At 39.5% G+C, this 20346-nt stretch overlaps 1 protein-coding gene across 2 annotated transcripts in view; it reads right to left on the bottom strand.

The window, feature by feature from the left end:
* Positions 1-18028, bottom strand: part of LOC111154050 (SEC24 homolog D, COPII coat complex component) — a 104423-nt gene extending 86395 nt beyond the window's left edge. For both annotated transcript variants that reach the window (XM_022513408.1, XM_022513415.1), the window contains exons 1-4: positions 17808-18028; positions 15471-15629; positions 6757-6886; positions 579-727 (exon numbers count right to left, since the gene is read on the bottom strand). In XM_022513408.1, the coding sequence (XP_022369116.1) occupies positions 579-727; positions 6757-6886; positions 15471-15588 (397 nt within the window). In that variant the 5' untranslated portion in view covers positions 15589-15629; positions 17808-18028. The remainder of the gene's footprint in view (positions 1-578; positions 728-6756; positions 6887-15470; positions 15630-17807) is intronic.
* Positions 18029-20346: the final 2318 nt, after the last annotated feature.

The raw sequence follows: 20346 nt of genomic DNA, 5'->3' as shown, positions 1-20346 counted from the left end.
TATTTTAGGGCTCCATTTTAAACAACACAAAGTTAAAACTACCCTCCACATTTCTCAAAATAATTTCACTGTTCTAATGCTTATTTGTGAAGTCAGCATTTTTTGTTTTTTTTTTATCATTCTAATATTGAATGTTAGTTACACTGAGGGTCATTCAATTATTCTGAAATAAATGGCAGTATAATCAGGAAAAAATTAATTACAGCCATACATAATACAGATGATTTATATAAAAATGTCTAAAAAACCACTTCAATATGATATGCCAGAATTATGCCCATTTTTTTTGAGTTATGTCTATTTTATTTTATTTTATTTTATTTTATTTATTTCACAGACAGAGATAGGCAGAGAGGCAGGCAGAGAGAGAGGGAAGCAGGCTCCCTGCCGAGCAGAGAGTCTGATGTGGGGCTCGATCCCAGGAACCTGGGATCATGACCTGAGCCGAAGGCAGAGGCTTTAACCCACTAAGCCACCCAGGCGCTCCTATGTCTATTTTAAAAATGGAAAAAAAACCACCTTCGTTAAAAATACTCGTGAAACATGTGGTCAGTGAACACTAATAATGAAACTGTTACCATAGCTGTTAATGTGCATAGCATTGAGCTGACTGGCCAGTTGGGTGACGGATGCAGTGGATGCAGGACTCGGATAAGATGATTGTGTAGATGGTGAATATGGTGCATAGGAGGGTGCCGCACTGTTGACAGGTGGAGGACCTGGAAATCTAAGAGGGAAAAAGGGATGTTAAACAGTATCACAGTTTCATGTACAAATGATATACAACAAACATTAATAACCTATTAAATTTAATCCCATCTAGTGGGCAGCAGGAAAATGTCTGATATTTTATCCTGTCTTTATTATTAATGTGAGCTCAAAATGAACCATGTAGCATCATCACATAACTATGCTCACAAGCTCAACATGTCAAGATACTTAGTAAAAAATTCCTAATGTAAGCACAGAACCAGCTTTGGAAATCAAGTTTGAAAAGCAGAGTCCACCACAGCTTTATCTATACCAGAGTGAATGTTTAATACAACAGAACCAAGAAAAATAAAATGCTTTGTGGCTCTATCTTTATGATCATTCTCCTTTTTCTTACCCAGCTTTTAAAATAAAACATCACCTGCACTATAATTTCAGTGCCCTGCAAATGGTATTTGAAAGTGAACTCAGTAAAAAGTTTTGAAATTGTTCACTCATTTTAATCTAAAAATTTCATCATGCTTTACCTTTAATTTAGCTTGAACTTATTGTATATTTCTTTTTCCTTGTTTTGAATGAAACAGTGGCCACCATAGAACAGAATAGAAACAGTGTTCCTATTGTAATTAATCTGCAGAATGAAGTTTAGAAGCTTTGCCTTCTAGTTACATTATGACTTCTTACTAATAAAAAATGAAATTTTCCAAGAAGGTATACTCTGAATTAAATTTCTCAATGACCTGGAAACTATGCCCCTAGTGGTGCACACTCTTGCCATCCATCTTCCACGGCCACTTTAGAGGTTAGGAGCAGAGCCTGAGAAAGGCCAGTGGCTGGCGTGAAGTCCCATAACTTATGTGTGACAAAACCAGGACTATCCTCTTTCCAGGTCTTAACCGAACACACTTTCCACAACATTTTCTCTTGTCATTTTTCTCCATGTATCTTAAATTGAATGATTACTGTAAACAAAACTTATAATTAACCTTCGAACTGTTATGCTGTATGGTATTTAAGCATATTTATTTCAGAATGATGATATCCCACACTTTAAGTTAAATGGATGAATGATCAAATGCTTTTTCTTTGTTAAAATTACAAGCTATCCTATAGCAGATACTTGGTTATAAAGGGTTATAAAGTTAGAATGAATAACATTTTAACCCAAAGAATACTGCTTAGCAAAGCTGTTGATTTCCTCTCCTGTCAAAAACTGAAACAAGACCAACACAGTTACACTAAACATCTTTTGATTTAAATAATTTTTGGAATAATTTTTGGAACAAAACTGAATAAAGAGAGAAAATATAAAAGTTAACTTTCACAGAAGTTTTGTTTATATCTCTAATTTATTAATGATACTAGGAAAAAGAAAGGCAAGGCAAAATATAACTCTAGTCTTAATTGGCACATTTAAAATATTGTTGCTCACTTAGAAATGAGTTCAAGAATTATGTCAATGATATGTTTTGTCAATTCATTGTTTCATAAAAATATCATTTCTTTTTTCAAGAAATGATGCTTTTGCCTTTTCTTAAAAAAAGATTTTATTTATTTATTTGAGAGAGAGAGAAAGAGAAAATGAGCATGAGAGGGGAGAGGTCAGTGGTTTCCAGAAAGCAGACTCCCCGCTGAGCGGGGAGCCTGATGCAGGACTCAATCCCAGGACTCCAGGACCATGACCTGAGCTGAAAGCAGTTGCCCAACCAACTGAGCCACCCAGGCACCCTAATTTTGCCTTTTTAAAAAGTTATGAGAGATAGATACATGCAATAATCGCACACAGGCAGAAGGTACATGCTCTATAAGAATACATTAGTGGGTGTAGCATATGGTATTGTTATAGGGTTTGGATCTAATAAGCAGGAACTGGGAACCAGCAGTTAAATTGGGGGAAGGAGAGATTATTCAATTGTTTAAGAAAAAAATTCTCTAAAACATACTCACAGATATTTCACAAATGTTAATAATACTTTTAAAATATAAAATTGTATGAATAATTTATTACATACCACAAATAGGATGAAATATGTTTCAAATGGCAGTTATGACATAAGATGCCTCCAGTATTTTTTTAAACTTAACAAAAGGTTAATTATTTAAAATACAGAATATGAAAATATACAACCATTAGGCCATTACTTTTTGACCCATAAATGCCTACTTATTCTTCATTGCTTAATATATGTCCTGGGAATTAGGCTTTAGAAATTCATAATTTCTTTTCCTAACCAACTTAAATGTTGCAGATCTTAAACAGATTTGAATTTTAAAAGCAATTTTATTAATTTAAGAATAAAGTAGTAGTAAAGAGCTAGCAAAAACTTTCATTTAGATAAAAGAGATTAACAGAACATTTTAAATTTGCAAAGTGACTTAAAATTTTTCAGTTTCATTACTCTACTAAATTAGTTAATCCGAGGTTACACAGCATGTAGGTATCAGAGTTTAGATATGAATCCGGGTCTAAAGGCTCCCAGCCTGGAGACCCTGGTGTGTGACTATGGGCAAACCACTTAATCTCCATAGCTCTCAGCTTTCAAATGAAAAAATGAGCAGACAGAATGGAACGATCCCTTTCTGTGCTATATATACAATGGTTAAAATTAAGAATCAAATGATTTAAATATTTCCCATGTTGATTCCTTCACTTAACAGGTTTCTGGGCAGAGAAAAGATTCAATTTTATATTTTAATTTATTGTTTCACTGAATGTCAGAAAAGGGCAGATCTGCCATAAAACACAACAATCAATAAAGAATTAATACCAGAGGATTAATAAAACATGAAAATTTAGCTTCAGTTTAGTCCTAAACCTCTGGAGAGTTGACTCAATTGTCTGTGGCCTGCTCAACCTCAAATATTTCTTATTTCTAAGTTTGTAACAAATTGGTCAAGTAGTGAGCTGTATGCTGAAGTTTGCTGGAATGTGGAGATATGGTACCAAATTTGTCAAGATTGGACTGAAGTAAAATCTGGATTTTAAATACTCAGTCCATGGAGTAGAGAAAACAAAACCTCTACCCAATATCATTGCTTTCCACAAAAATAAATAAATAAATAAATAAATAATAAAAATAAAAAAATAAAGAGAAAACTATTCCAACTATTCCTCTTATTTTTCTTTTCTTTTCTTTTTTTAAATACCTTTTATTTTTCTCATTCCCTCTTTTTCTTTGCAACCAAGTTCTTAGCAGATTTCACCCCATCAACTTCAATTTGGGAAGATGAATCTCCTCTTTCCACTCTCTTTCCCTCCAATTCATCATTTCTTGATTAAAACAGATAATTTATATAACTTACAATTACAGCTTTTATTTACTAAATTAATCCCACCCAGCAATAACACTTTGTAGATAACTTCAGAACCATCTACAAGTTTAAGACATTCCGCTTCAGCCAAGATCAAAGAGACTAATGGCTAGGTATGATTTTTAAATTTTATGAAACGGTGCCTGGGAAGGAGCAATATTTTAAAAATAAAAATGATAAATTTTAAAATTTCAATCAACATAATGACTCTGAATTATACCTTGTTTTCATTCAACAGTTTAGATATTGTAAAAGTTAAGAGATTTTTTGATGGGTTCTCTAAGTATAAACAGCACCACTGAAGTGCTATAATCATCAAAGAAATTTCATGAGCTACCTATGCTCTCTGACAACCCGTCATCAGACTGTGTAATTCACCTGCACAATCACTGTGCCCTTTGCCCTGGCACTGAACTATATACAAAGAAATACGTCCCAAGAGGGCAAAGTAGTGTGGTAACCATGGACGCTTAGCATGAATACTAGATTTCTCCTTGATGTTTTAATTTTTAAATCCATTTCCAACCTTTAATTCACAGTTCAAGTTGAAGAAAGTCAATGGTAGGGGAGATGGGGCAGAATCTGTCAGGGTTTCCCTGGGAATTAGAATGAAAGCAGATTTCTAGGTTGAGCTGTTGTGAGTAGCTAGACTGAACCAGTAGGGAGGACAAGCTACAGACAGTAGACTCTCTACATGCCCTCAAAATGGTACCGACAACTGTTAACACGTATTTCATGGGCATTATGCAGTATGCAAAATTCTCGGCATGCATTAGTCATCAAAATCCTCACAACCACATCACTATGGTTAAAATTGTGATGAGGGGGGTGTCTGGGTGGCTCAGTGGGTTAAGCCTCTGCCTTCGGCTCAGGTCATGATCTCAGGGTCCTAGGATCGAGCCCTGCATGGGGCTCTCTGCTTAGCAGGGAGCCTGCTTCCCCCCTGTCTCTCTCTCTGCCTGCCTTTCTGTCTACTTGTGATCTCTCTCTCTCTCTCTCTCTCTGTCAAATAAATAAATAAAATATTTAAAAAAACAATTGTGATGAGGGAACTGAGGAACACAGAAGTGAAGTAGCAGCTGCCTGAGCCAAGAGTAGTAAACATGCCTTGACTCTACGGTCTACAATCTTCAGACTTTGCGCTGAGCTCACTCACAACCACACAGCCAAGGTCTATCTGATGATAAAGTCCATGGTTTACTTATTTCTAAGGAACCTAAGTGAAGGGAAAGAAATGGAAAGAAGCAAAAAGATCTATACAATCTAGGCTAACACCAGTGACCAAAAGCTTTCTTAACTTCAAACCAGCTGTTTAATTTTAGCATTTCTTCTTTAAAAAAAAAAAAATCTAAAATGCTTGGCAGTTCACAACAATGAACTTTTCCAGATTTTCTCCCCTGTGCTCTGGACAGAGAGTTCTATTTCCTCATTTTACAAGTGAGCAAAATGAGGAGGCCTAGAGGCCCAGGAACTCCACCAGCACCACATAGTTAATTTTCGAGCCAGAAGAGGCATCTTGGTTTTCAGTCTTTCTACTCTAATCCTTGTACCCCACCGCCAGGCTAATGACACTAGGTAGGGGTCATCAGGTCAGGTCCCCAGTCAGGCCCTTTCTTCAACTTTGTGCTCCTTGTTCAAACCACAACCAGATTACTTAGACTCACTCATCCTCTGTTTCCTTCACTCTGTCTCTCACAGCAACCATGTCAATGGTAAATGTTACCCTGACAAACAAGAGCCAGGAAGTGTCAACTTCACAAATGCCCTATAGGAGCATTAACTCGATGACATTTAAAAGTCCAGAGAGTTTTCCCACTAACAGGGACTACTCACAGGTCCCTTAAAAGGATAACTGAATGGCTTCAGCAACAGCAGGTCGAGATTTCACACCAAGTGGTAAATCCTCCTCTCACCAACCCTACAGCCTAACAGCCTGGAAAAGGAACCTAGGAAATGAAGCCTCCAGGTATTCCTTGGAGAAATTCCAAAGTAAACACTATAAACAGCTTTGGCACTGGGATTCTCAGTGGCAGTAGCTCACCGGAAAAACAATAATGGGACTTCCAGCAGGGCAGGTGTGATGTTGACTCCCTTCCCAGGGGATAGTCCCCAGTGGGATACAGAGCTCTACACATCTCATACAGCTCATACATTGACTTCTCCAGGCCTGCCTCCAACTTTTCCCTTTCTTAATTTATTATAAACATAAACAGAGGATTTATTTCCTGTGTTGTTTTTACTATCGACCTACCTTTCAAAAATCCCTCACTGGCATCTGTGTACCTTTTACATCAAATCCAGTTTTTACCATTAGCCACAATCTGATTTAATTTTTAAAATACTTATTGAGCACCTACTGGCACTGAGCTCAGTCCTGCGAAGGATTCAACACGATAGATGATTTAAAATGTACTGGGGCATACAGGGCATAGACATCTGAACAAATCAGAGATTCATAACGGAACTCTAAAATGAGATGAATATAATGTAAAATTAAAATGTGTGGTATTGACACAAGTAATTTTTTATATACTTTAAAATATGCACTGGTCTTGTTTTTTTCCCTCCTCTAACTTTTCTAAATGTTTGTTTCCTAGGACAATCTAGCAAGTCCTTTTACAAGGGTGTGGGCAGTATCAAGAGGTCAAATCAATAAACATGCTAGTTTAGAAGGCACTTGTGAGACAATTTTAGTAGAATATATAAATGTGGGTTGGAATCTACCTAGCTCACCTTTGGGGAGGATGCCCTTGGGCATGAGCTCCATTCTGGCCAAACTGATGGGGTCCAGGAGGTGAAGGACCCTGAGGCAACATGCCCCCAGGGGCAGCAGCCCCCAAAGGCCCTGCTGGCTTCATCATACCTGCAACAGAAGGGCATGAATTTAGAAGAGTATGAATGTGCAAAGAGAGAGGATGCAATGCCATTGGGTTGAAAATGAAAACTAGCAGGAATGGGAGGGTAAAAAAAGGGTTAAGACAAGTTCTCCTTTAAACTTGCATTAACCACCATAGACCTATCAATGCCAGGCTCCAGCACAGTTATTTGACCATCATGTTGATAGGAGAACAGAAAAGGAAAGAACCATTTCAATATCAAACAGAACAAAAACAGAAGAAACGAACTTGCATTTGGTAGAAGCACCTGATAGAACATACTATCACACAAAGAAAGCTAGAATACACAGTGGAAAATGCCATTCTGGATATCAGAATATAACTGGGAAAAAACAGTATGAACCATCATCAAGATCTTAACTGTAACTATGGAGAGAAAAAAAAAACAACCCTCTGAAAACGTCTTTGATTACAGTATGAGGAAACAAGTGGAAAGTAGCATCTGTTTTTCCAACAAATGCAAAGCAAGTTTCAGTTAATAATTCTTCCAGGATTCCAAATAATTGGGTGATAAACAATCGAGGGACTCCTAAACTCATCATATTCACTCATATAAAATGTGGAATCATGGGGCGCCTGGGTGGCTCAGTGGGTTAAGCCTCTGCTTTTGGCTCAGGCCATGATCTCAGGGTCCTGGGATCGAGCCCTGCATCGGGCTCTCTGCTCAGTGGGGAGCCTGCTTCCCCTCTTTCTCTCTGCCTGGCTCTTTGCCTACTTGTGATCTCTGTCTGTCAAATAAGTAAATAAAATCTTTTTTAAAAATGTGGAATCATGTGATTAGGAGATGCTCCTGGCAATAACTGTTTTCCTTTACAAGAGTTCCTTCTCAAAAGATATTTCAAGGTCTCTCTTTAGAACTGTTTGCAGACATCTTTCTCTTCTGGAGAAACTGCGGTATAAAAGAAAAGTCTCTGAACATGGGTCAGAGGAGTTCAAGGCCCCACCTGGCCATTTACTAGCAGATAGAGGTATGGTGTTGGGCGAAAAGTTTATATTCAAATACCTCAGTTTCCTTCCCCTCGTTGCAAAAGGAAAGGCTTGGACTAGATCACTTGTGACACCCCTTCTAGTCTTTTAAAAGAAAAAAAAAAAAAAAAAGTCTTCTATTTGCTCTCTCTCCACTTCCAATCTGCTTATTTTGTTCCAGCTCATTCAACTTACTTTTGACCCCACCCTCCTCTCTGGCACCATCATCAATGACCTCCTAGTGCCTTGTGTGCACTCCTCCACTTGACCTCATAGTGATATTTCAAACCCAACATCTCTTTTCTTCTTATGTCTTCCTCTAGAGAGTTTATTCTCTCAGGTAACAAGAGATTGACTGGATGACCTTGCAGCTGCCAAACAAAAGTTTCTTATATTATCATCATCATCATACGGCCGAGAGCACACTTTCAGATGCTTGGGTAATATAGAATGTAATACAACCAGGGAAATGGCTGTGTTCGTGAATAATACTGAAACTAATCACAAAGGTTTTTTTTTTTTTTTCCTTAAAACGGGATGCCTCAAACTTAAGAAAAATTTTAACTTTACAGTCACAGTCTTATTTAGCAATTTCTCATATAATAAGAAAAAAAAACAAATATTTTTCTTACAACACTACATTTTTATATGATGTCTAAACTCCAAAGCCAACAAGTTAGAAAAACATGAGACTTGTAGTCACACAGACTTGGGTTTGAATTCTTTCTCCACCATTTAACAGCTATGACTCTGACAAGGATACTTCTATCTTCTGAAAACTTGACTTTTAACACTGTGTCATAGAAGTAATGTCCCCTATCTCTGAGAACAGTTCTGAGAATTAAGGCAATAGATATGAGAGCATACCGAAATGTCTGATATATAAGGCAATCAATCAACAAATCTTGGCTTCCCCTCGACCATATCTCCTGCCCTCCTTTTTTCAAGGATTTATATTCTAACAGTACATATACACAATAATTATATGCACACTTGTATTTTCATTTTTGAAACATTATTTTGGACAAGAATAGAAAATCCACAACACGAGTGCTAAAATAATAATTACACAAACTATAAGAAACTAAAGATGTTTTAATTTCTTAGATAAGTAAATCCCAATTTCATCAACAACCCTCAAAAATATGTCCAGAGAATCAAAAAACAGTTTCTAGAATTACTCTTATCTGGGTATTCCCATGTGTATCCATGGGATGCAAGTTTATAAATTTCCCTATTTTCAAAAACAAAATGGAAAAAAAAACAAAACCCAGTTTATATATACTCAAGCAGAACTGTAATACACCAATTTCACTAAAATGTTCTTTACCTTTTATTTTTGAAAATCAACTCTATGGCAACATTTCAAACTCATTCTTGTTCAAGGTACATTCAATGTGCCTTTGAGACACTGAGAGCTCTTACGGAAGTCACAACCACGTAAACAAACAATGACAGTGCCTTGTGATCAGTACTAGTATATGCAGATGGACAAGCTCTCTCTCCCTAGAGGAATCAAGAAAAAGTTCAAAGAGGAAGGACTGCTTGAGCTGAATCTTGCCAGACAAGCAGGATTCTTAGTATAGAAACAGGATAGAGGATTTCAGGCAGAAGGGAAAACTTGTACAAAGATATAAGAGGACATAACATGATAACAGACTGGTAGAAGGTACAGGGCAGAGAGGTTATGGGGAAAAGGGGCTGGAACAGAAGTTATTGTGGTTGGTCGGGTCAGGCTGCAAAGTCCTGTGTGCCATTTGGACTCTATCCTCAGGGCAAAGAGAAATCGGTATCACTGTTATCTGCAAAGTCATAGTCTTCTCCTCATTACACGTATTTTCAAAAGTGATCAGAGATAAAAAGAAGTTGGGTTCTTTATAGTATGAGATTTTAATAGGAAAGGAAAACCATAGCATGAGAAAGAACTAACAGTATTATGCCAAAAAAAAAATCTCTAAAATCACAAACTGGTCTTCAACACAGTGACAGATATTATAGACTCGCTTACTCAATACTAATTCAATTTCCCTTCTGACTTACCTTTCTGTGGTTCTGAGCTGGAAAGATGGAATCTCCACTGCATAAATTCTCTTACAAATTAGGGTTGCCACGTGCTCTAAATTCAGCAAAACAACACTCCTCTGGGAGACCCTGAATAGGGGGCAGAGATGGTAGTTCTGGGGTAGAAAGGCACTAGCTACTGAAGGAATAGCCCTGTGTGAGGTCTGCATTTCCATGGACCACGGAGTCCCAAGCTTGGTTCTAGCTTTCTCTAGCACTCTCTTGGCTTCTTGATATCCTCTAACAAATCGCTTTTTGCTACAGTGGTTTCTGTGATCTACAAAAACACCCTGCTGAAAACAACATCACTGAAAAGCATATCTTGGATTTGGCCCTGGATCTGACAAACTAAAACTAGAATTAAAAATCATTTGTGGAAAAAAGAAGTTTATCTAAAATGAATAAAGATGGCTTTTACTGCTTTAAGCTGTCTAATTATTGTGGCTAGGACATCCAGTACTACATTGAATAAAAGCAGTGAGAATGGACATCTTTGTCTTATTCCTCACCTTAGGGGAAAAGCTCTCAGTTTTTCACCATTGAGTATGATATTAGCTGTGGGTTTTTCATATAAGGCCTTCATTAGGTTGAGGTATATTCTCTCTAGACCTCTTTTGCAGAGAGTTTTTCTTTTTTATCATGAGGGGATGTTATACTTTGTCAAATGCTTTTTCTGCATCTATTGAAATGATTATACGGTTTTTATCCTTTCTCCTGTTGATGAGATGTATCATACTGATTGTTCTGCGAACACTGCACCACATTTTCGTCCCAAGAATAAATCCTACTTGATTGTGGATGTATGATTTTTTTTTAATGTATTGTTGAATTCAGTTTCCTAACATGTTGCTAAGGATTTTTGCATCTATATTCATGAGAAATAATGGCTTACAGTTCTCCTTTTTGTGCTGTCTTTATTTGGCTTTGGTATCAGGGTAATGCTGGCCTCACAGAATGAATTTGGAAGTTTTCCTTCCTCTTCTATTTTTTTGGTATAGTTTAAGAAGGTATTAAGTCTAGCAAAACAACTCAGTCAGGGAAAGACAAATGCCATATGATCTTTTCATATCGAATTTAAGAAAGAAAACAAATGAGCAAAGGGAGGTGGGGAGAGAGAGGCAAACCAAGAAACACACTCTTAACTATAGAAAACAAACGGATGATTACCAGAGGGGAGGTAGGTGGGAGGATGGGTGAAATAGGTGATGGAGATAATAAATGCACTTATCATGACTCCATAAATAAAATAAAATAAAGACGAGTTCCCTATCATATGGACACAATCATAATGACCACTGTTCCCAAGGCACTGTGCCTGCTGGTGTACCTATATAAGCTGCTATTTATTATGAGCCTCACCTCTTCCACAGCCCTACCCTAGTTCAAGGACATCAACAGTTCTTGCCTCTTAGCTTCCATACCAGTGGTCCTCAATCAGGGCTTATCTTGCCCGTGAAGGGACATTTGGCAATGTATAAGGTTTCTGGTTGCCACAGCTTGGGGATGGAGGGCATGGGCCAGGTAGGTATAGTATGGTTTGTACTCCACTGTGTAGGGGCGAAGAATGCTATTAAACACCCTATACCACACAGCACAGCCTCCCACAAAAAGGATTAACTGGCCCCAAATGTCACCAGTGCTGAGGATGAGAAACCCTGTTCCAGAAACCAGTGTGTCCAGGTCTGATGCCTTCTCTATACTTTCTAATGTGGAGTGTAACTCCTTCTAAAATATACATGGGATCATGACCCTTCCCAGTTTAAAATGCTTCAGTAGTACCCTACTGCCCTTAAAGCCCAAATAAAGTCTTAAGATGATCCCACTTTCCATTCCAGGCATACCTCTCAGTGCTGGCACTCTGTGTTAGCCAGGCTGAACATTTTGCAGGTGGCTCCAAAGTGCCACCCCATCCCCCACCCCAGCAAGCTGCCTCCCTACGTGGCCAACTTTTACTCATCTTCCAGGTCATTTCTTCCAGGAAGATTCCCTTGATCCATAAGTCTTGGTTATGTGCCCTGCCATGTGCTACCATGGCACCCTCTACCTCCTTTATCTTGGTACTACCCCCGTATTGTCACTGTCAATTTACTTAATGCATGTCCCACTAGATAAGTATTAGAAGGGCTGAGATTAGATTTATTTCATTCATTGTCATTTGGCACAAGTACTTTGCTCACTCAATAAATCTGTAAAATTTGTTACTACATAGCACTAGCACCACATGATAGGCACAAACAGAGGTATGGTGTGTGAGAAACGCAAACAAGAGTTAGCACTGCTCAGATCTATATAAGAATAGATACTTCAAGGAATCACAGCCAGGTTGCCTGTGTCCATCACAAAAACAACAAAAGGATCATCAAAAGACTAGAAAAGAAGGCAGAGAAGATTAGGAAACCTAGGGTCACTCAGCACAGAAAAATAAAGGCTAGGGTAATGTAGTGACAGCCTTAAATAATTAAACAAAAACACCATATTTTACAGAAAGGTATATTTACAGAGTCTGATAGCCTAGTATCCATCTAAGAATTAAATAAGGAGAAAGAGGTTTAAAGTGTGAAGGATTTAGTACAACAGAGACAGTTTCCTTGTTGTTGTTTTAATATCAGTAAATACCAGAGTGTTGCTGATGAATGAAGCAGCTTGTCATTCACACACTCATTTATGGAGTAATTTCTCTGCTTTAGGCCCATCCATTAAAATACAGTGTGGTAAATAGTAAAGAAGCCTGCACAGGTGTTAGGAGAACACAAAAAGAAGAAAGTATTTATAGATAGGCTTGAGAGAGAACAGTGGTCAGAAAGGCCTGCAGGCACAACATCTGAATTAAATCTGAAGGAGAAGTGTGGACGTAAACCCTACCGGGATGACAATGTGAAGGCATGGATAGGCCTTCTAGTAGTGTGGGGCGCAAATCAGAGCACAAACCAGCCTCCCAGTGACTAATGGCTTACTGCCACTGTTGGAACAGACATGGTAACACGGCAGACAAGCTGAAAAAAGAAAATGAGTAAATCAATGAAGGTCTAATGAGCTTAAAATATAATCGGTGGCTGTGGGAAGCCATAAAAGATTTTAAGCAAAAGAAGTAAAAAATTAGATTTGTGTGCCATAAAAATCCCTCCAGCACAGAACTGGATGTTTGGAGAATGGCAGTACTGGAGAGAGAGAGAGAATGGGTAAGAGATCACTTTAGTAATCCAAGTGAAGGATGAATGGCTTGAACAAGAAGAGTGACATGAGGATAGAGGGGAGGAAGCAGGTAGGAAAGAGGTTTACAATCACCCCGAAAGAATTTGGGAGGACAACTGCATTGAAGAAGGTAAAAGGAAGAGATTGTTTTTAGGGGCGCCTGGGTGGCTCAGTGGGTTGAGCCGCTGCCTTCGGCTCAGGGTCATGATCTCGGGGTCCTGGGATCGAGCCCCGCATCGGGCTCTCTGCTCAGCAGGGAGCCTGCTTCCTCCTCTCTCTCTGCCTGCCTCTCTGCCTGCTTGTGATCTCTCTCTGTCAAATAAATAAATAAAATCTTTAAAAAAAAAAAGAGATTGTTTTTAATAGTGTAAGTTTCTAATTTGAATAACTGAGTGAATAATGATAACATTGGGTAAGATATGGAATGCCAAAAAAAATAGGTTTCATGAAAAAAATTCTGAATTATTTTGGACATGATGAGTTTAATGTGCCCATGTAAACAGGTGGGCAATTGAAAATATGGGTCTGGAGCTTAGGAGAGACATATGGGCTAGAGAAATAGATCTGAGAGACTAGTATGTCATATGTAATATTACAGCATAGGGGAAAAAATCTATAGAGAGGAAAAGAGGGGTGATGATAGAACAATGAAGAAGAAATAGCAGTGCCTAGGATCACTGAGAATGGGTAGGGGGCTCCTTAGAAAAAAATGTCCAGAAAGCCCTCAAGAAAAATAACAAAAGATAGTGTCACTGGAACCAAAGGAGAAGAGAATTTTGTACAAACAAGAGCTGTAAACAGTGTCAAATTCAAAAGAGAACAGGACGATGTCTACTGCATCTGGTAATAAGGCCACTGGTGACCTTGGTGTGAGAAGGGTGGAAGGGGACCAAGCTATGGAGCAGAGACTATACTGAGCCATGGAGGGACTGAGAGGCAAGGATGGAGGGTCACTGAAGGAAGTGAGTACTTAAGAAGACAGCTGTGAAGAGAGGAAGGAAGAGCAAAGAATACTGACTGTTCTACTTAGGTGTGTATTAGAGTTTGTTGTTTATTTTCTTGAGGGACTTTGGTATGAATCCTGGGACCCTGAATAAGTCACAGTACACTAGTCAGTTTTCTTAGCTGCAAAATAGAGGTAATAATCTATTGCACAGCATTGTGTGAAGATTAGATAATGCATGAACAGCTTTCAGGACCAGTTTTTGATACATTGATACATTTGATACATTTTTGATACATTGCACTCAAAAAGAACAATTTATAATTTTCACCATATACAAATGCAGAGGAGGAATGAGCCACCAGATAGAGAAGACTGGGGAAGACTGGTTTTGGACAAAAGGAGGATGCTTCATCTGAAGGTTTTTTAAAATTAGGGGCCTACTAAATCACAAGGGTGACTTTCCACAGGAAATTCCCAGTCTTAGAGCATCTTCTGCAAAAAAATGTGTGTGTGGTTGCTACAACCCAGCCTCACCACAGGGCTTTCCTCACCCTTCAGTGGCTCCGCACTCCATACATGCTATCCAGCAGAGCCCAGATCCTACATATCTGAGTCAGTCCTCATGAGCCCCCCAAAATACTAATTTATATACAGCCAATTTCCACCAATGATTTGAGTTGAATTCCTCAGCATTCTCTCAGAATTCCCAAGAACTGTCTTACACAAATATTTTTAGGAAATTTGGGACCATTAGACCTGAAACAATCTCTTATTTGCTTCCCTCCAACCCTGAAATGTGGTCCCTCTGAGCAGCCCCTTGATAAATGTGGTCTTATGGTGCCAACAGCAATGGAGTGGTAGTCCTACAATATCGTTCAATAATGATTTCAAGGTAAGGCCATGTTTTTCTTGTTATTATCATGGAGGAATCTTTGGTACATGAATCTAATCGTATTTTTCCAATTTCAAACCTGATTTTTTAATCTTATTGCCAAAACATATAAAAAACACACATATGTATATGTCTATACATATAATGTATAGTATATATATTTATATACATTTAATTTGGTTTTTTATTACATTTTCAAATAACCTTGCACCACTGACTAGTAGCAAGAACAAGTCTAACGGTAAAAACAAAACACTCAGGAAGCTTCTTTTTTTTAATCTATATTTAAAAACCAAACTAGTCATATTCCAAGCAATAGCCAAACTGATGATGTAGGCTTCTTCCATAAGAGACTTCTCCAATAAGCTATGCACTCAAACCACAGCATCACATAATGACCATTCAACACTTCTAAAGCTGCTCTTTCAGAATATCTTATGTCTCTGAGCCTGAGAATCAATAATCACATGCAAGTCAAAATAATGCACTTTACCTGGTGGAGAACCTGCATGAGATGGGTCCCCATAGTGTCCATAATGGGGTGGAGAAAGGCCTATTCCAGGCTGGGACTGAGAATAGGGGGGTGTAGCCACATATCCTTGTTGACTCATTATGAAAATATCATTCCAAGGGATAGCTTTACAAAAGAACTCTGCAACAGAAGGAAAAAAAAATGTCAACAAGAGAGTTTGAGTTACTTAATGCTATTCAAAATATGAACACTGCTAATAAATATTTATAATGGTTTGAGGAAAATATCAGGTGTGAGAGACATCTTCATGTCATACAACATACCATATTATCTTCTAAAAAGGCTCTAATCATAGCTCTATGGAACTCAGTAACTCACTTCTATAGGCAAGTTCTCAGGCACAAAATCTAAATAACAACTGCCAATCACTTTTCCACTGAAAGAATGAACTATTTCCCAGATAGTCTCTCATAATGTATCCACTATTTTTGTGCCTTTGGTTTCCATGGCCCCGTTTCAGAACAAGCATGCCAATAGCAATAATCACAAGTCATTCAATTGACTGACCAGCAGAGCTGCCAGTAGTCTGCAATCAGATGTTTCAGGACTTGGGTCATTTCAGTGCTATCCTAATTAGTAATTTTAGTCAGGCAGCTAGGATAAAGAGAAAATTAAAAGTCCAACAAATATAGCAGAAGATAAAGAAGTTGGTAATGGACTTATTTTATGAGTCATAAAATGTCTAAGCCAGGTTGCAGCCTGCAAACATTTGAGAGTTATCAGTGGTTTCTCATTCAAAGATGACAGACTCTCTTTCTAATTTAAATATCACACCTCTAAGAACATACACATATATTTAAGGAAAGAAGGGGAAAAAAGCAATTTCATATATGTTCAGGCATGCGCACACACCTCACAGTACAACATACCCATCTTGATTCTACTCAGAAGCTAGACATCGATTTGTTTTAAATTTACCATTTCTCCAGGTTTCACAAAATAAGACACATTTCATAGAACTATGCTCAAAGAATTTTTATAATGAAAAAAAAAAAAAAAGCTCTGAATCCTGGTAAAAGAAGTAGTTTTTCACTACAAATCTACCAACACTTAGCTGTCTGACATGGAATAAGGTAAAGAACCTCTTTGGGCCTCAGTTCCCTCTTACAAAACAAAGCTTCTAAAGGCTTTGCAGACATAAAACACTGATCCTACAGTTTCTCTCCAGTTTCTTCATCCGACATAGGAATATTTTCCCTTTGTTGTTTTAGGATGCTACCTTTTAAGGTAAAAGTTGGGTGATACCTGCTAAGACTTGAAACAGAGCTATAGTCAGGAAATCTCATTCTTCATTTTGTTTCATTTTCCTATTAAACGCTTAAGTTTCCAAAATTAAAAGGAAATATTATAAGGTTATCTTCTTCTTGGAAGGAGAGAACTAAAGAGAGGAGAGATAGGCAAAAGCCTGCCGGTCCACTTTGTTCCTGACAACAATTTTACCCTCCTCCCACTTCAGCAGAGAGATACGTGGCAGCCTGAGCTTTGGTCAAGCTCATCCAACCAGGCAGGCACATTTAGGAAGTCAGCAGGAGCACACACCTACGTAGCAGCCTGTTGCTGAGTGAGGGAGAGGAAAGGCAGGGATGTTCACTCCAAAGAGCAGGAAGCAAGCAGTCGGGTCCCTCTTAACTGGTCCTGACAGGAATTTGCTTCCTCATGCAACCCAGTTTGCCACGTCAAACTTCCTCACACAGCACCAAGTTACAGAAACCTGACTCAGCTTCAAGCGGCGACATGGCACAAAGCCACTTGGCAAGAGCAGGCCTAGGATCAAAATCTGGGGAGCTACCATCACAGAACAAGCCCCAGGCCACTGTCACTGGCCAAGGAGAGCCAAGGTGTGCTTCTCACCCTGGACCAAGTTCGGATCTGGACAAATTGGTTTCGCTATCGGATAGGATGTCCCGAAGCTTGAAGATACAGTTGCCATTTTTACTCTATTTCCAATATCGCCTACCTCCGAAGATGAAATTAAGTTGATACAGAGACAAGAAAACCGCTGGCCGTGCCACTGGAATATTGTGGCTGCTGAGGACCCTAACCACGCAGTTCCAGCATCCCAAGACAAAAAGATGGGGGCGGGGGCGGGTAAAAGAATGCCCACGCCCACCCACCCACCCCCATTATTAAACTGCACGAAAAGGCTAAAGGAGCAAAGTATGAGGTTTCCTCCGCCGACCTGCCACAGGTGAGCATCCAGCTCTCGCCAACGCCCATCCTAGGCCGGGCACTGCACCCCACTCTAGCTGTGGCTGGAGAGGGGCTGTCCCGCCAGAGCCAGGCAGGGTGAGGCATTACCTGGTCAGCTCCCGCACGCCGCTGGACTTCCGAGAGCCTGCGCTCAGCTCCTAGCGCCGGGTGCCCCCGGTGACCCAGCTCCCGCTGTGGCCGCTCGTCCCACCGCGCCTTTCCCCCGGCCCTGTGTCCCCACAGTCTGGTCTCGCTCACAGAGTTGCAGCCGGGCTGGGAACTGCCACGTCAAACACTCTCCCGGCTGCGCGCCCCCAGCGCCGGGGCTCAGACCAGCTGCCGCGCTCCCGCCGGCGCACGCGCACAGACCGGACCCGGCGGGGCGGGGTGGGGCGGGGCGGGGCCGGACCGGGGGCGGGCCGGGCCCGGAGCGCCGCGAGCGTATTGGCTGCCCATCCTTCCCTTTTTCCCCCCTCTATTCGCTTCTTCCCGTCTGTTTTGTTTGTTTCCCTACAACAGGTCAAAAAATTTTAACGCTGTTGTTAAATCAGAGCAACGTTTTCACAGTGGATCCCCGCAGGAAGGCGGGAGTGCTTAATGAGGGTTCATTCATTCTTTCATTCAACAGGTTGCGGCTTCAGCTATTCATTCATTACATATTACATAACTGTGATATTCCAGGTGTTGCTTGCGGATACGGGAAGGTACACGATTCAAGACCCCTAGGGGATTAGCATTTAAAGGCGAATATGGAACTTAAAGGCGAATCTGGCACGTGTACACGAACAATTTGATGACGTATTCGTACAATGCTCTACAGAGGAAGGAACGCCCAAGGCAGCCTAGCAACGTGTAAAATAGGAAGGAAAAGATGTCCCAACTGAAAAGTGTGGGAAGGAATGTCTTCACTGAATCTGAAATTGCTAGACGTCTGTGTATTCCTTATAGGAATGCCTACAGATTGATTGTGGAGGAGGATGACTGAACCCATCCCAAACAGGGGTCAATACGTGTATAGAGACCCAGTGTTTAGCTCACTGTATTGTGAGGAACCACTGAGAAAGGCAGCATATGTAACAGCTGGAACTTTACTTCTCTTCTCTATCTAGCCTTAAAAACTAGGACCATCTGGCTGGTTTCTCACAATGCCCCACTCCTGGATAGATAGACCTTCAACCAACTCTAGGTTTGGCATAGCTACCACTTTGCTCCAACTTACAAAAGCAAATCAGGTCAGTGTTTTGTTTCCAAAATACACTTTCTTCTGGAACTCCTGGGTGGCTCAGTCAGTTAAGTGTCTGCCTTTGGCTCAGGTCATGATCCTAGAGTGCTGGGATCAAGCTCCACATCAGTCAGTCTCCTTACTCAGCGCAGAGTCTGCTTTCCCCTCTCCCTCAGCCTGCTTCTCCCCCTGCTTGTGCTGTGTGTGTGTGTGTGTGTGTGTGTGTGTGTCAAATAAAATATTTAAAAATACAGACACACACACATATATATATATACTTTCTTCTGGGGCACAAGAAGATTAAAAAAATACTTGATAAATCCCTTTACTGACAAAATCCCTGGGCAAAAATTGCATGGGGATGATACTATGGTTGAAATGCTACAGTAGTTTTGCAGGTATTTTAAGTTATTCCAGCATGGTGAAGACCTAATGGTCACCTTTCCCCCTTCTCCTTTTTTACAGTTTTAAGTTGTGGTGCCTGGCCTACATCCAGCTTCAACATTGGTCAGATTTCAGAATCCACAGTGAAAAAATTGTTTTAAATTTGTTTCTTGTATTCTCAGTATAATGAAAACGTTTGATGGAGTTTAGGAAGCTCTGGTCTGCATTAAAGCAGCACAGCTTGTAAGAGCAAAAAAAAAAAAAGTTGTTATAGCACAGTTATGTCACAATGTAAGAGAGAGTAGTCACTTGGAGATAGGAACACTATGCAATTAGCTAGTTAGCTTGTTGTCTCTATAAAACCACTGAGTTTGAGTTTGTAAATTCTTTCTTACCTCTTGTTCAGGGGCACCAGGACAAACAATTTGTGATTTCAGTTCTAAGACAGTGTGAATTCCTAAATATTTAAAGTTGGAAGGGATTAGAACTATAGATAACTCAATATTCAGTGAGGATGGAATTCAATTTTATAGATTAAAAAGACGAATTTCAAAATAATGAAAATAACTTACTAGTTTTTTAGTTGGAAGTCATGCCTTCTGATTTTAATTTCAAAGCATTTTTATCTCATTTTTCTTCCTCTTAATATCACTCTGATTAGCTCTAATAAATTGTTTTGCCTTTCTCTCCTATATCTGCCTTATATTTAAGCTTTCAAATAAATACAATATTAATAGACCATACAGCTCCACCAGTAATTAGAGTTAGTAATCACAAATTTCTTTGTCTTATAAAATAGACTTCTAGTTTCAGCCCTGCTTCCCTTCTTGTGACCTTAAGTAACAAACCCTTTAGTGACTAATTTCTGACCTTATTCTTGGTAGGGTTGCTGAGTCTCAGCAGACAGGAAGGTTAGCCTGGATTCCCAGCCTGCCTTGGTCCGACCTATCCCACTGCCACCTGAAGCCAGCCTCTGATATTCCATGTATAATTAACACTATGTGGTCACCTTGGTAACCATATACTAATTGAAAGGTGAAG

The sequence above is a fragment of the Enhydra lutris genome, unplaced genomic scaffold (assembly GCF_002288905.1).
Source record: "Enhydra lutris kenyoni isolate GAN:26980312 unplaced genomic scaffold, ASM228890v2 scaffoldscaffold3, whole genome shotgun sequence".
Lineage (NCBI taxonomy): Eukaryota > Metazoa > Chordata > Mammalia > Carnivora > Mustelidae > Enhydra > Enhydra lutris.
Note: the sequence above shows the minus strand (reverse complement) of the source record. Positions and strands in the feature narration are given on the sequence as shown.